The sequence below is a fragment of the Lutra lutra genome, chromosome 1, assembly GCF_902655055.1.
Source record: "Lutra lutra chromosome 1, mLutLut1.2, whole genome shotgun sequence".
Lineage (NCBI taxonomy): Eukaryota > Metazoa > Chordata > Mammalia > Carnivora > Mustelidae > Lutra > Lutra lutra.
Window position 1 is genome coordinate 8,265,266 of NC_062278.1, and position 14,998 is coordinate 8,280,263.

General features: G+C 44.7%; 1 protein-coding gene across 1 annotated transcript; it reads right to left on the reverse strand.

Annotated features, from left to right (window-relative positions):
- Nucleotides 1-5,391: 5,391 nt before the first annotated feature.
- RIPPLY3 (ripply transcriptional repressor 3) lies at nt 5,392-14,731 on the reverse strand. The gene is made up of 4 exons (XM_047720007.1): nt 14,504-14,731; nt 13,560-13,626; nt 9,359-9,426; nt 5,392-6,493 (listed from the first exon to the last, which is right to left on the reverse strand). The coding sequence occupies exons 1-4, from the start codon at nt 14,605-14,607 to the stop codon at nt 6,169-6,171; spliced, it is 564 nt and encodes a 187-aa protein (XP_047575963.1). The 5' UTR covers nt 14,608-14,731; the 3' UTR covers nt 5,392-6,168.
- Between the last annotated feature and the right edge of the window lie 267 nt (nt 14,732-14,998).

Below are 14,998 nucleotides of genomic sequence, written 5' to 3' on the forward strand. Positions count from 1 at the left end.
CCTCCTTGTTTTAAAATACATTGATATTACATTTCATGCCTTCCTATGACTGAATTATATCCCATGACATGGATAGACCACATTTTATTTATCCATTCACCAGTTGATGTGCATTTGGATTGTTTTCGGGGTTTTTTTTTTTTTAAGATTTGTATTTATTTATTTGACAGACAGAAATCACAAGTAGACAGAGAGGCAGCAGAGAGAGAGGAGGAAGCAGGCTCCCTGCTGAGCAGAGAGTCCGATGAGGGGCTTGATCCCAGGACCCTGGGATCATGACCTGAGCTGAAGGCAGAGGCTTAACCCACTGAGCCACCCAGGAGCCCCTGGATTGTTTTCAGTTTGGGATTATCATGCATAAAGGTGCTATGAACACTGGTTTACATGTCTTTCTGTGGACAAACGTTTTCATTTTCTCCTGGGTAGACTCCTAGGAGTGGAATTGCTGGCTTGTGACCTAAGTCTGTGTTTAACTTTTTAATGAAGTTGCCGAATTGTTTTCCAAACTCTGACCATCTTACATTCCCACCAGTGATGTGTGAGGCTTCCAGTTACTCCACATTGTCTTTTTTTTTTTTTTACATTGTTTGCCTTTTAAAAATTGTAATCATTCCAGTAGGAGTGTGACAGTACCTGTGGTTTTCATTTCTCATTTCTGCAATGGCTAATGATGCTGAACATCTTTGTGAAATGTTTCAAACTATAAAATAGAAATAAAATCTGTATTTTTTTTCTTTTTGGTTCATCAGCATTTTAAAATCTGTTTGTAAAGGTTACCACGTAATGACATAATGGAATATGACAGTGACATCATTTTTTTATAGGTTATATAGTTAGTGCTTTTTTTTTTTTAAAGATTTTATTTATCTATTTGACAGACAGCGATCACAAGTAGGCAGAGAGACAGGCAGAGAGAGAGGAGGAAGTAAGCTCCCCACTGAGCAGAGAGCCTGACATGGGGCTTGATCCCAGGACCCTGGGATCATGACCTGAGCCGAAGGCAGAGGCTTTAACCCGCTGAGCCACCCAGGTGCCCCGTGACATCATATTTTAGATTTGCCCAGCAAACTCCAAGGGAATTGAAGTCGTTTTTATAAATATTCACCATTTTCATATTACTTTCTTTTTTTAAAGATTTTATTTATTAATTTGACAGAGATCAGAAGTAGGCAGAGAGGCAGGCAGAGAGAGAGAGGAGGAAGCAGGCTCCCCTCGGAGCAGAAAGCCCGATGCGGGGCTCGATCCCAGGACCCCGGGATCATGACCTGAGCCGAAGGCAGAAGCTTTAACCCACTGAGCCACCCAGGTGCCCCAAATAGTCACCGTTTTCGAAAGCATCATAAAAAAATTACTTATTTATGCCTTGGACTTTCACCAGCAAGTCTACAAAAATGACTCATGCAGACCCAGAAAAACAGGTAGTTTTCCTCTTTAATGAGCTATCACAAGGAGGAAATGGTGATTAAAAATAAGTTCCCCAGGGGCGCTTGGATGGCTCAGTGGGTTGAAGCCTCTGCCTTCAGCTCAGGTCATGATCCCAGAGTTCTGGGATCTAGCCCTGCATGGAGCCCTGCATGGGGCTCTCTGCTCAGCAGGGAGCCTGCTTCCCCCTCTCTCTCTGCCTGCCTCTCTGCCTACTTGTGATCTCTGTCTGTCAAATAAATAAATAAAATCTTTTTTAAAAAATGATAAATTCCCCCAAATAAACAAACAAAATAAAAAATCCCTCTAACTTCAGTTGAAATTGAGTTGAAAATAATACAGGTAACCTGAGTACCAGCGAACCAACAGAAAATGTTAACACTGAAACCTATGCTTTTCTTTTTTAGAAGATTTTATTTATTTATTTGACAGAGAGATACAGCAAGAAAGGGAACACAAGCAGGGGGAGTGGGAGAAGGAGAAGCAGGTTTCCTGCTGGTCAGGGAGCCCAATGCAGGGCTCGATCCCAGGACCCCCAGGACCCCCAGGACCCCGGGAACAGGACCTGAGCCGAAGGCAGATGCTTAACGATTGAGCCACCCAGGTGCCCCTAAAACCCATGCTTTTCTAACAAGCTCGTCTTTGGGCACATCACAAGTGAAAAGATCCGATAGGAAGTAAGCAAAAAATAACTGAAATTCTCAAGGAAAATAATTGAGTTATTAACACGTTATCATTGAACCTCAAGCAAAGCACAGATGACCCCTGACATTACTGATATGTGTAAAACTATGGGATCCTCAATCTAGTATTCTACAAAACATCACCAAACTTAACAACGTTTAGCAGATTACTTTGCAATTTCTTGTTAATACAGAAGTTCACAAAGAAACAGCCCTGGGAAAACACTTTTTCTTCCTACCACAGTTGAAGTGGTTAAAATCACGAACAGGAAACAATTGGGTCAACACATCGAACTGCTTTCTTTTGTTAGCGGCACAGCTGGAAGACTCCATGAAAAGCAGGAGATGGGCGGAAACAAATATTGCAACAAATTCCCCCGTGTGGGAGGTTTGCCAAGCAGCTGGCTGAAAGTACAAATGTTCCTAACAGGCTTCAGCTTGTGGCATTTGCAAGGTTCTGTTCAATAATCACATTCATTAGGAGCTATGTTTGGCTAACCACTGAAAGATGCCTCACAGAAAGCCTGAACCACAGATTATTTATTTGAAATAATATATTTCATGGAAACCTGGCTAATTGTACCCTTTGTTGGACTGGCTGCTTTGATTCAAATTTTTTAAAATTTTTCAGGGGAAAGGTATGTAGATGGCACCGCACGTGAAATCTACTTTCTGCATCATTATTAGGCAAGCTATTGCAGAAAATGAAGGAATAATGCAGGGTGTAGAAAATACCACCGAGATGATTTTGTTCATTTTGAAAACGTATGGAAATGGAGGTCAAAACATCAGCAGCTTCAAATGGTTCCATATAACATGCAGTTTGTAAGTGAATGTGCGGTGACCGAGTTTGGTTTCTTAACGGGAACTTGGAGACTGAGCCAGATCTTTTTTTTTTTTTCCTCAGTAAAAGTGATTTATTAAGAAACACAAAGCAAAGCCAAATATGATGACTGAAGCTTCCCCTCATGCATCACACGGAAGGGCAGTAAGGATGAGACTTCTAATATTTTTTTGTTAAAACCCAGCAAAATAGAAGGCCATCTTATATCATTTCTGAAATAAGCCCAGGTAGAATTGTTTTTAAGTCTGAAAAAAGGTACTGTAAACAAGTAAAAGAAACAATAAAATTAACTGATAAAAAGAATTTTAGGAAGAAATCTGAAAAAGAAAAAAAAAGAAAGACCAAAAAAAGAAAAAAAAATCTGATTAAAAATGAGCAGAGATAGACAGTTTTCCAAAGATGACATCAAGATGGCCAGCAGGCACATGAAAAGTGCTCAACATCACTCATCATCAGGGAAATACAAATCAAAACCACAATGAGATACCACCTCACACCTGTCAGAATGGCTAAAATCAAAAAGACAAGAAACAGGGGACCTGGATGGCTCAGTCGGTAGAGCATGAGATTTGATCTCAGGGTTCTAAGTCTGAGCATCGAGTTGGGTATAGAGATTTACTGAAAAAGAATCTTAAAACAAGGCACCTGGATGGCTCAGTCGGTTAAGTGTCTGACTCCTGATTCAGGCTCAGGTCGTGATCTCAGGGTTGTGAGATCGAGACCCGAGTCGGGCTCCACACTGGGTGTGGAGTCTGCTTAAGATTCTCTCTCCTCCTCTCCCTCTATCCCTCTCACATGCTATCCCTCTCCTTCAAAATAAATAAATAAAAATAACATCTTTTTTTTTTTTTTAAGACAAGAAATAACATGTGTGGGTGAGGATACGGACAGAAAGGAACCCTTGTGCACTGTTGGTGGGAATGTAAATTGGTGTAGCTACTGTGGAAAAGCGTTATGGAGGATCCTCAAAAAATTCAAAGTAGAATTACCATATGATCCGTAATTCCACAACTTGGTATTTACCCAAAAAGAGCAAAAACATTAATTTGGGAAGATAGATGCCCTTCTATGTTCATTGCAGCATTATTTACAACAGCCAAGACATGGAAGCAGCCCAAGCATCCATTGATAGATAAATGAAGATGTGGTATAGGGGTGTGTGTGTGTGTGTGTGTGTGTATGCACGTGCGCGCATGTGCATGAGCACACACAACGGAATTTGCTCAGCCATAAAAAAAAAAAAAAAAAAGAATGAGATCTTGCCATTTGCAACAGCACGGATAGAACTAGAGGGGTTTATGGTAAGTGAAATATGTCAGAGAAAGACAAATACCATATGATTTCACTCACACGTGGAATCTCAGAAACAACAAGTGAACAAACAAACAAAACAGACTCTTAAATACAGAGAGTAACTTGGTGGTCCCCAGACAGGAGGTAGGTGGGGGGGTGGGTGGGATAGATAAAGGGGATTAAGAGGTACAAATTTCCAGTTATTTTTTTTGTTAAAGAAAGAAAAAACAAACAAATAGTAATTTCTAAAGGGGAGCAGCAATCAAAAAATTGATGTTTGGTACCTTTGCATAGAGAAAGAGGAAAACAGGAAAGCGTGACTTTTTGCAAATGTACACTTTTCTATGCTGTTTGGATTGTTAAAGTATTTGCATGTATTACGCTAATTTTTTTAATATCAGTGGACTTTTTGGGCATCGAGGTTATAATCTCTTTTGTTTTTTATATGTATATTTTTATTCTTAAAAACAATATCATTTAAAGAGTTAAATATGAGGGGCGCCTGGGTGGCTCAGTTGGTTAAGCGACTGCCTTCGGCTCAGGTCATGATCCTAGAGTCCTGGGATCGAGTCCCACATCGGACTCCCTGCTCGGCAGGAAGTCTGCTTCTCCCGCTGATCTCTCTCTCCTCTCATGCTCTCTCTCTCTCTCTCTCAAATAAATAAAAAATCATTAAAAAAAAAGAGTTAAATATTAAAACATCCAGACGAACTTATGAAAACTTTAACGCAGGCACTAATTAAATCTAAGATTGTCTTGGGGCACCTGGGTGGCTCAGTTGGTGAAGCAACTGCCTTTGGCTAAGGTCATGATCTCAGGGTCCTGGGATCGAGCCCCATGTTGAGCTCCTTGCTCAGCAGGGAGCCTGCTTCTCTCTCTTCCTCTGCCTGCTACTCTGCCAGCTTGTGCTCTCTCTCTGTCAAGTAACTAAATAAAATTAAAAAAAAAAAAAACTAAAATTGTCTTAAACATGGGACGCCTGGGTGGCTCAGTTGGTAGAGAATGTGTGACTCTTGATCTCGAGTTTGTGAGTTCAAACCCCACGTTGGATGTAGAGATCACTCAAAAAAAAAAAAAAAAACTAAATAAATAAATAAATAAAATTGTCTTTACACAAAAAAGGTGATTATCAAACATTTTGTCTTTCAAAATATTTATTTCAAGTATAAACTTATGTAGTGTACTATATATAGGAAGACAATCACATATAAGTAATAAACTTGTAGAACATAATCATTTGATCAAAATATAAAAAAAAGAAAATAATCTTATATTAGATAATCTGATTGAAAAGTGTTATCTTATTCAAGTAACAAGCCCGAACCAGTTCCCAACTAAGAGTTAAAGCTCTTTTCTCTATATCTTCATACACTCAGCCCTTAGACAAGGATCATAAATTTTTAACCAGAATTGTTCCCCTAAAAATCCATATTTAAAGTTTCTGTTACTTTCTGTTACTTTTATGAAAATTATTCAGTTTTGTTTATTTTTCATAAATATTTTTGAAATGCCACAAAGCAAACACATCCACCCTTGGACAACGTCTAAATCTTTTTGCTTACAAAAGTAGAATTAGCTACATAATGAGTCTGAGGTCAAGTGAGAGGCATCGGTGGGTTATTAACCTATACTGGAATGACCTATCATCTGATGACAGAGTGACAAGATGAACGCACTTTGAAATTTGGTCCCATCTGATGACAACCCACGTTAACACAAACCTCCTGGTTCTAGAAACCTTTTCCAATGGTGTGCATGAGTGCCCTGAAGAGAATCACCAGGAGCAGGAAAGTTACAAGCCAAGTTCTTGCTGTGACTGGAGTGCTGGTCAGAGACAGTCACCGACCCCCGTACACCAGGGGAAATGCACAGCTGTCCCCCAGAGCGCATGTGAGCCAAGTCTGGTGTGGGAGAGGGAGACCCCATTTATTTGGGTGAGGCAGGCTCTGTGCCCTCCAGAGGGTCACCATGAGGGAGTGGACCCTTCCCACCGAGGCTATTGTGTCCTACAGAACTCCATCCTGGGTTTGTCGGCTGAACTCTGCCCTTCCCTCCCGGGCTGTTCTCCGCCGGACCTTGCGTCTCCCGGCGCTGAAGGTGGGAAGTCTGGTTTTCCGCCTCTTGCTCGTCATCATCTGAATCGGACTCGTCGTTGTAGAAGTGTATTGTGGCTTGCACTGGGAAACTGGCCAGCACTTTTTCCCCAGAACTTTGCAGATACTCTTGGCGCTTTGAAATGGGTAAATAAAGTCTAATATTTAAGAAACAAATACACCATTAATCACCTAGAAACAGGCAAACTCCCATCTAGCGGGTCCTCTCCCCTAGAGGCAGCTAACCCCCGATCTTCCTCTCTGATCTTGCCTTCGCTGCGCACAGAGTGTTTCCTAAATCATCAGAACGCAAAACCGTGGGCAGGTGGAGAGACCTGGCCAAAGGAACCCTACACACCAGTTCAGAAATGAGCCTATAATCGGGGTGAGCAGATTGATTTAGACCACCACAGGAGAAAGGGTGTGCCTCCGTGAAGGTAAAAGGAAATTAAAACACTGAGTTTCACGTTGAAGAATCTCATTCTGATCAAAGAGAGAATGTCATGTATCCTGGAGAATATATGTCTTATTTAGGTTAGGTCCCTATCCCCCACAACACCCACAAGTCTGGGGAATGTTGTGACCCTTTGGGCTCTGGAGGAAATCTGGCTCTGAAACCCCAGTCTAGAGAAGCAGCTAATTATTATTATAATTTTTTAAAGATTTTATTTATTTATTTGACAGAGAGAGATCACAAGCAGGCAGAGAGACAGGCAGAAAGAGAGGGGACAGAGATCCCAATGCAGGGCTTGATCCCAGGACCCTGAGATCAGACCCTGAGCCGAAGACAGAGGCTTAACCCACTGAGCCACCCAGGTACCCCTCATGGAAAGTGTTTAAAATACCCCCCACTCTCCCCATTATCCCTCATTCTTACACCTTTCATTCACTAATTTATTTGCATTTTTTCTTGAGGTCTTCTGAGGAACTGAGAGGGATTATCATTTGACCACCACTTATTTGCAAAACTGATTAATTTTTTTATTTTTAAATAATCTCTACGCCCACCATGGGGCTTAAACCTACAATTCCGACATCCAGTCACATCCTTTACCAACTGAGCCAGCCACGCACCCCTGCAAAGCTGATTGTAATTTCTCTCTTGGATGGAGAAAAAAAGAGAGAAAGAAAACGCCCTACTATAAATAATGCATGACGATTCCGACTTCCTAAGATGTTTTTTTTTTTTAAGATTTTATTTATTTATTTATTTGTCAGAGAGAGAGAGAACACAAGCAGGGGGAGTGGGAGAGGGAGAAGCAGGCTTCCTGCTGAGCAAGGAGTTGGATGAGGGAGGGGATGAGGGCGAGATCATGACCTGAGCCAAAGGCAGATACTTAACAGCAGAGCCACCCAAGCGTCCTTCTGACCTTCCTAAGATTCCTGATAAATCAGGGATTCTCAACCTCCAGAGCACGTTTGGCAATGTCTGGGGACATTTCTGGTTGCCCTGACGGAGGAGGAGCTACTAGCATGAGTGGGCAGAGCCCAGGGATGCTGGTAAACATCCCTATCATGCCCACCACGGCACCTTCCAACAAAGAATTGTCCAGCTCAAAGTGTTGGCAGTGCTGGGGTTGAGGAACTTTGCAACAAACAGCCACTGCATCAAGTAAAACCATTATACGGTTTTCTTTTTCTCTCTCTCTATTATATATATATATATATATATATATATATATATATATTCCTTAAATTTATATGTATTTCTATATTATATAAATTACAGGTAACGACAGAAATATAAACATAGTTTAGGGTTTGGCCATATTAAAAATTAGCCGGTAATGCTGAAGTTATTTACAGGGGAATTTGAATTTGTAAGTTGCCTAGAACTGATTTAAAATTCTAAAGGGGCGCCCAGGGGGCACAGTCAGTTAAGCTCCAACTCTTGGTTTCCGCTCAGGTCATGATCTGGGTGGGGGGCAGGGTGGGGGGTTGTGAGACTGAGCCCAGCACTGGGCTCTGTGCTCAGCAGGGAGTCTGGCTGGGATTCTCTCTCTTCCTCTCCCTCTCTCCTCCCACTCGAACTCTCTCTCTCAAATAAATAAATCTTTAAAAAAAAATTCTAACAACAATAAAAACATAATTGGGAGAGGGTGATAAACACCATCAGATGTGAAGATTGTTGATAATTATTGAGGCTGGTGATGGGCATGTTGGGAGGGGGTCACAGGACTCTTCTCTCCACTTGTGTGTAAGCTTGAAAATTTTTATAATAAAAAGATAAAATAAAAATAAAGCTTCCCAAGTGATCCTATGGGGATGGAAAAGCTTCCCTTTCCAGAAATCACTCTTTGACCAGTCGGAAGGGCTTTCGATTTCATATCCAGCAATGAGGATCTCTGGATCTTACTAAAGTTTTCAGTCTTGCAGGATAACCAGGGTAAAAATACTCTGAGGAGGAGTGGCTCCTTTTGCTGAAGGGAATAAGAGACGGGGAGAGAAAGAGACAGAGAAACAGACCTAAGTCCTGAGCAAGAGCCACCTGCCTCAGTGGATGAATGTTAAGAGGGACACAGCAGTGGGGGTGCTGTCACCCCCAGGACCGCGGGAGCACACAAAGGCTAGAGGGGCCACCATGGTGGAGCCATCCCCCCCAGCCCTTCATTCAGTCACACACGTATTTGGAAGGTTTACTTTGCTTTAGACAGTACACTAACTGATACCCGGCAGACAAATCGGAATAGACTTAAATACTTCAGTAAATAAACAGATACACCCGTACAAGTCATACTCCGCTGAATTTAACCCAAGACATGAAATGTAATGAGAGATATGAACAAAAGACTTAAAGGAAAGACGTCAATCCAATCTGCAACTAGAACACTGAATGAATGAATGGATTCCAGAAATCCAACAAAATATCCTTGAAGTTTTGGGAGGTCATAATAACTAAATATTGGACAATATACAGAATTATTTTCTACTTTGTCAAGAATGTGCACAGTTGAAGACACGAAAGTGTATATATGTCTCTATTAAAAGAAAATAATCTATTTCTTACTGTGAGGTCATGTTACCTTACAGGATGCTGAAACCCAAAGGCCCCCTTTGATCCCGGAGTTTGTTGGTCACCTCCAGGTTCAAGCTGTAAAGACAGACACGTACAAACACATAGTCAAACACATCCCTCTGTGGTAGCACCTTGAAATTCTAGAAAAGAAAATCTAAGTGGTTTGCACTTCTTAATAGCAATACGAATTTAGAGACAGTTTAAACACCTTTACGGTATTTCGTGAGCCTCTTTCTCTTCCTGCTGTCAGAGATGTCCTGGGCACCGTGAGGGATCAAAGACAGGAAGATGAGTCCCATACAGTCCTTCAGTTCAGGCATTTCTTGTTTTTTTTGTTTGTTTGTTTGTTTTTAATACTTTGTTTATTTATTTGACAGAGAGAGACAGAGAGAGAGGAAACACAAGCAAGGGTAAAGGGAGAGGGAGGAGCAGGGAGCTTGATATGGGGCTAGATCCCAGGATCCTGAAATCATGATCTGAGCCAAAGGCAGACACTTAATGACTGAGTCACCCAGGTGCCCCCAGGCTTTTACAATCTAATGGGAAAAGACACACTTAGGCAAATGATTACACTACAAAGCCTCTTACAGCAAGATGCCAAAAAATTATTTTGATTTTGTTTTTTTATTTATTTGACAGACAGAGGTCACAAGTAGGCAGAGAGGCAGAGAGAGAGGGAAGCAGGCTCTCCGCTGAGCAGAGACCCCGATGTGGGGCTCGGTCCCAGGACCCCGAGATCATGACACGGGCCTAAGGCAGAGGCTTTAACCCACTGAGCCACCCAGGTGCCCCGATGCCAACAATTCTAAGCAGGGATGAAGAAAAGGTTCACAGAGGCCTGGTGGAGACATCAACAGCATTTGGGTGTGCAAGTCTGAGACCATTCTTGGCGGAGGGGAACATCAGATTCTGAGGGGACGGAAAACAGAGATCGTAGGTGGAGAAGGGTGAGGAGCCCCGTGCAGAACGAAGGAGAAGCTGTGGTATTTAATGGGCCACAGCAGGAAGCCGAGTCCCGATCACAGGATGCCTTGAGGACCTACTTCTGAGCCTGGGTTTCATTCTGGAGAATCACTAGAGACCGTCACTGATTTCTGAGTCAGGAGTTCAACCGTCAGATCTGTAGTTCAAGGATATGGTGGCCCCAGGGACCAGCGCACAGCCTAGCTTGGGGAGGTAAGGGCTCGGAGGTACGGGTCAAGAAGGGATAAAGGTCTGAACAGGGACAGGAAGGGAAAGGAAAGGTGGATTCCAAGGGCACTTCAGTCATATTCAAAAAACAACCTGACCACTTGAATGTCACGAGTGGAGGAGAGGGAAGCCAGTCTGAGGAACTAAGGGCTACGTTGATGGAGATAAGATATAAGCAGAGAGAGAGAAAGAGATCGCACGCCAGGCTTGTCCTTGCGGTGACTAGCATTGGTGCTAGGGAGGTGAAGGGACAGCCACACTCTGCCTGTCCAGACCTGACCCCATTCTGCCCAAATTCATGAGGTCCTGAATCTCAATGAACTTGGCCTGAACTGTGGTCAGATGATCTGATGGGCTACAAAGCTGGCTCCTCCACCTCAGAGCTCCGAAAGTTGCAGTTACTATGGAAGGCGGGAAGAGATGCTTTTGCTTGAAATGAGCTAGGGCAATGGGTCAGAAACCCCAGCGCTTAGGTTTGCATGGAGTTTAGCAGGAACCAGATCGGGAGTGAGACAAAACCTGCTAGAGCAGGACAAGAAAGGACCCTGAGGATGGTTCGTCACCAACGATCATCAAACCCAATCCATCCCACAGTGATAGCTGTGTAGCCTTTGTGAGCAAATGTCATTATATTTTACCATTATATTTTTTACAATATGCTGTGATAAGTGATGTCAGGGAAAGAAAATGAAGCTCTTTGAACACAATCTTCTCCAAAATGAAGTTCACTTTTTGAGGACTCCAGAGAATCATGTCTGTGCTAAGTTGTGTTGTAATTATAAAATACCCCTAATTGCCGACTAACACAGTAAGCAATCCTGCACTGTCAGAGGTGATTTTACATCCTGTGAGGGGAGAGCATCTAAAGCAACAGGGCAAACTTTGGTGGACCCCAAAAGACAGTGTCAGCACAGAAAAACAGCTTCCTTTAAGTGAGTAATTCTAACCAGACTCTGTGAAACATAAAATACGCCTTTAGAAACTCTAAAACTTTACCCCCCAACATACATAGCTTTATGCCACAAATATCTTCTAATTAAAGATCATCTTCTGTTGGCAGAAATGTCTACACATTCACACTTGGATAATTCAAGGGGATCAGGAATGGATACAAGGAAAGGTGTGTGTGTCCTTAGGAGTAAGAGAAGAGATAAAAGTAGACTTCCACTGGAGTCTCCGGTTCTGCTCTCCACGCAGCCTCTGACTCCGATAAAGCGATGGGGTGGGAAGCCTGTAACATGGGAGGATGAGCCCAGCAGGACACAGCCCCAGACGTCTCCTTTCAGGAAATCACCTCCCTTGCAAGGTGGGCAAGGGGCCAGGAGGGAAGTATAACAGAGGTCAACAAAGGCTTGGGCTGTGGTTCATTTTCCCCAGGCAGGAGAGGGAGACCGCTCCCAAGGGGAGGTAGGGGTACCAAATGGGTGAGGGTGACCCAGGTGCTCAGGGCACAGGGCTTTGAACCCCGCCCTCGAATTTCTCGAGAAATACGCAACAGGGCTCTGGAGCCAAGGAATTTTCCCGCGTTGTCGGGAGAGGGCGCTGTTGAGCAAGAAGCGTTCTCTTCCCGCGCTAAGCGGCGCTCACCCTGCCCGGGGTCCCGGAACCGTGAGCGGTGCATGGAACCTGCGGTCGCCCGCTGCTGTCCTTTCCGCCTGGCCAGCTGAGCTCTGCAAAAAGCTAGCCAGTCCCCTGAGGGCAACTCCCCCCCAAATCCACGGACACACCCCTGCCATGCTGACGATCAACTAGCAACTTCCTACAGATTAACACTTTCCTGCAAGTAATCGTTTTTTCTCACAAATATCCTTCTCATCCTAAGAGGAAAAAAACCCCATCTGCCTTGAATACTATACTGTGCTATTGTATTTTTATTCTTACAACAACGGATAGGCTCCTTATACATTTCATTTAACAACAAAAAAATGGATAATTGTGAACTTCTATAATTTCTCCCTCTCTCAAGCACTTTTTAAATCTTATTAAGAACTTGAGCTTGAATGCAAAAGGTGTTAATTATTTTCCATTATTTAGATATTGCACGTATTTAAGAGTAACTTGGGCTACAAAATCATATACCTTGTTAATCTGATACAGATTGCATGTTTCGTTTTTTTAAATAAAAGCAACAATGAAAACTTCCATTATCCAAGCTAATTTAGTAAAGTAGTTTGAATATCAAAATACAGTCAAAGGTCAGCTTTCGTGTACCCGAGTTTCTTATCATATTACAAATAACTGTACACATAACCTATACCACATGTTGGGTAAGTTAAATGCATGGTCCTTTTCAGCCTGATTAGCTCTCCAGCATTATAACAGTCATCAGCTTACATTTTAAGATTTTTGGAAAGGAAAGGTAAAGTCTATGAAAGCAAGCCATTACTTCAATAAATATAAAGCAATTTAGGTACCAATGCAGGAAACAAAAGAATTGTGGTGGAGATTAATCTTTACCCACAAAGCCTTGGCGGGAGTGTATTTGCTCAGACAACATGAATTACCCCAGGAGTGCTTGCAGACTGGCCAAAAGTGCTTCAGGAAGGGCCAGATGATGGGTGGGGGCTTTTAACCACCACTTCTGGGCACCCCAGACTGGTTTCTGCCCTTATTTGCACTGTTGGTACCAGCCCACCAGTAATGGCACACCCAGAAGGGGGACTGGGGCAGCCTTCTCCCCTCCTCTCTACACCTGCTCGTTTGCAGCGGGGGAACTCAACATAAAAGAAATCTCTGTCGTTCTCGCTCGCTTTTCTAGAACTCTCTTATAATGCCCTTGAAAGAGCTATGCCATAGTGGCTTTGCTTTCAAGAAAGCAAGCAGTAGCCCAGTCTATACATGTGACTCAGGTCTGATCAACCGCCAGTTCACCCAGGTTCCCTCTCCCAGGCCCACAGGCAGTTCTGCATTAGGGGACCAAGGGAGGGAGAGGCCGAGGAGGCCTTTCATGGTCATTTTTGAGTTGTGCCACTTTCTGGCTGAACCCTTCGATACCACAATGCCCACCTTAGCCTTACCCGGCTTCCAGTTCTGGTCAGCTCAGCTTCTTGGGATGTGAGGATCCAAGGTCTCCACGGTGTGGGGCTGGAAAGGCAGGGACCAGAGGTGAACCCCAGAATTTTCTGCTGTCTTTTAAAATTATATCATAAGAGTTATCGTTCTTAGCAATTCCAGTGTTTGACTGGGAGTCCCTGGATATCATAGAAAGTTCTTTCAAGTTCTCAGTCTGTGAATAAACTGATGCTATTTGCGTTTTTGTTTTTTTCTCTCCTGCCACATTCTTCTCTGCCGTCACCGGCTTTGAGAAGATAATCTGATGCATATCAGGGGACATGTAAATTGAGAGATATCCCCTCCCAACCCAAATGGAGTCTCCAGTTGATTCCCCACTGTAGCTGGCTACTTTTGTTGCTCATTAATTTCAACTGCACCCCCTGGGCTGCTGAAGGATCTTGACCCCGCAGAGATGATTCCACAGGGTTCTACAATGCAAAAGGGGGGGTTGGGGAATGGGTTTCTCCTCTCTGGCTGACTAGCCACCCAGCCCCTTCCACACTTTAACTGTACTATCTTGAAAGGGCTGAGCCCCAAGTGCAGGGCAAACAAAGACTGTCATCAAGAGTGTGACAGTCAACGTGAGGGGACCCTCTGGAAGGCTAGCTGGGAGGCTCCGAGACTTCAAGTTCCCAGCCCGGTGAATTTCAGATCTATGAATGGAAGCGTTGGCCCATTGGTTGGTGTGCGCCTCCCGGGCCTCCACACTTCGGCGCTGTGCGCGGAAAATGGAGAGCACCGTGCGTCCCCGTCCAAGGTTAAGGAACTTGCTTGGCGTCGCGGTCGGGCTCCGGGGCTCCGCCCGGGTTCGGGGAGCTCCACGGCGCTGGCATCCCGCTCTGCGCTCGCTGCCCCGACGCGCCGCGCGCCTCTCGACCGGTGCAGGGGGCCGCGGGGACACCCTCACCTCTCGGGCCCGCGCGGTGGCGGTGGCCTCCGGGCACCATCCGCGGGGCAATGACAGACGCGCCCGCGCGCCTCCCGGGCTCCGGCCGCCGCCTCGGGTCTCATGGTGCCCGCGCTGCCAGCGCCTCTCCCGCGGCGCCAGCGACACGGCCGCGCCTCTAACCGCTCGGGCGAGGGCGCTCACCTACCAGTGCGCTCCGCGCCAGGTTTAAAAACGGGGGCGGGGCGGGAGGGGACAAGGGAAACCGAGGAGGAGGGGGCGGAGAGGGCGCAGGAGAGGCTGCGGGAAGGGACGGGGAAGGCGGAGAGGGGGAGGGGAGGAGAGAAGCTTCGGAAGGGGCGCCGCGCGGGGAGTGAGGTGGGGGGAGGGGGAAACTATCCGTGGAAAGGACTCAGAAGGCTCGGGCGAGGGTGTGGAGGGGACAAAGGAAACCCAGGGAGGGTCGCCAGGGGCGGGGACGAGGAAGCTTGGGGAACGCGGGGAGGAGGGCACGTT

Bases quoted from the DNA above. Each gene is read 5' to 3' on its own strand.
- RIPPLY3 (XM_047720007.1), bottom strand. From the start codon at position 14,607: ATGAGACCCGAGGCGGCGGCCGGAGCCCGGGAGGCGCGCGGGCGCGTC. The intron at 13,627-14,503 runs GTGAGGGTGTCC...CTGCCTTTCCAG, and splicing joins CCACCGCGCGGGCCCGAGAG to CCCCACACCGTGGAGACCTT. The intron at 6,494-9,358 runs GTAACATGACCT...CTTAAATATTAG, and splicing joins GGGTTTCAGCATCCTGTAAG to ACTTTATTTACCCATTTCAA.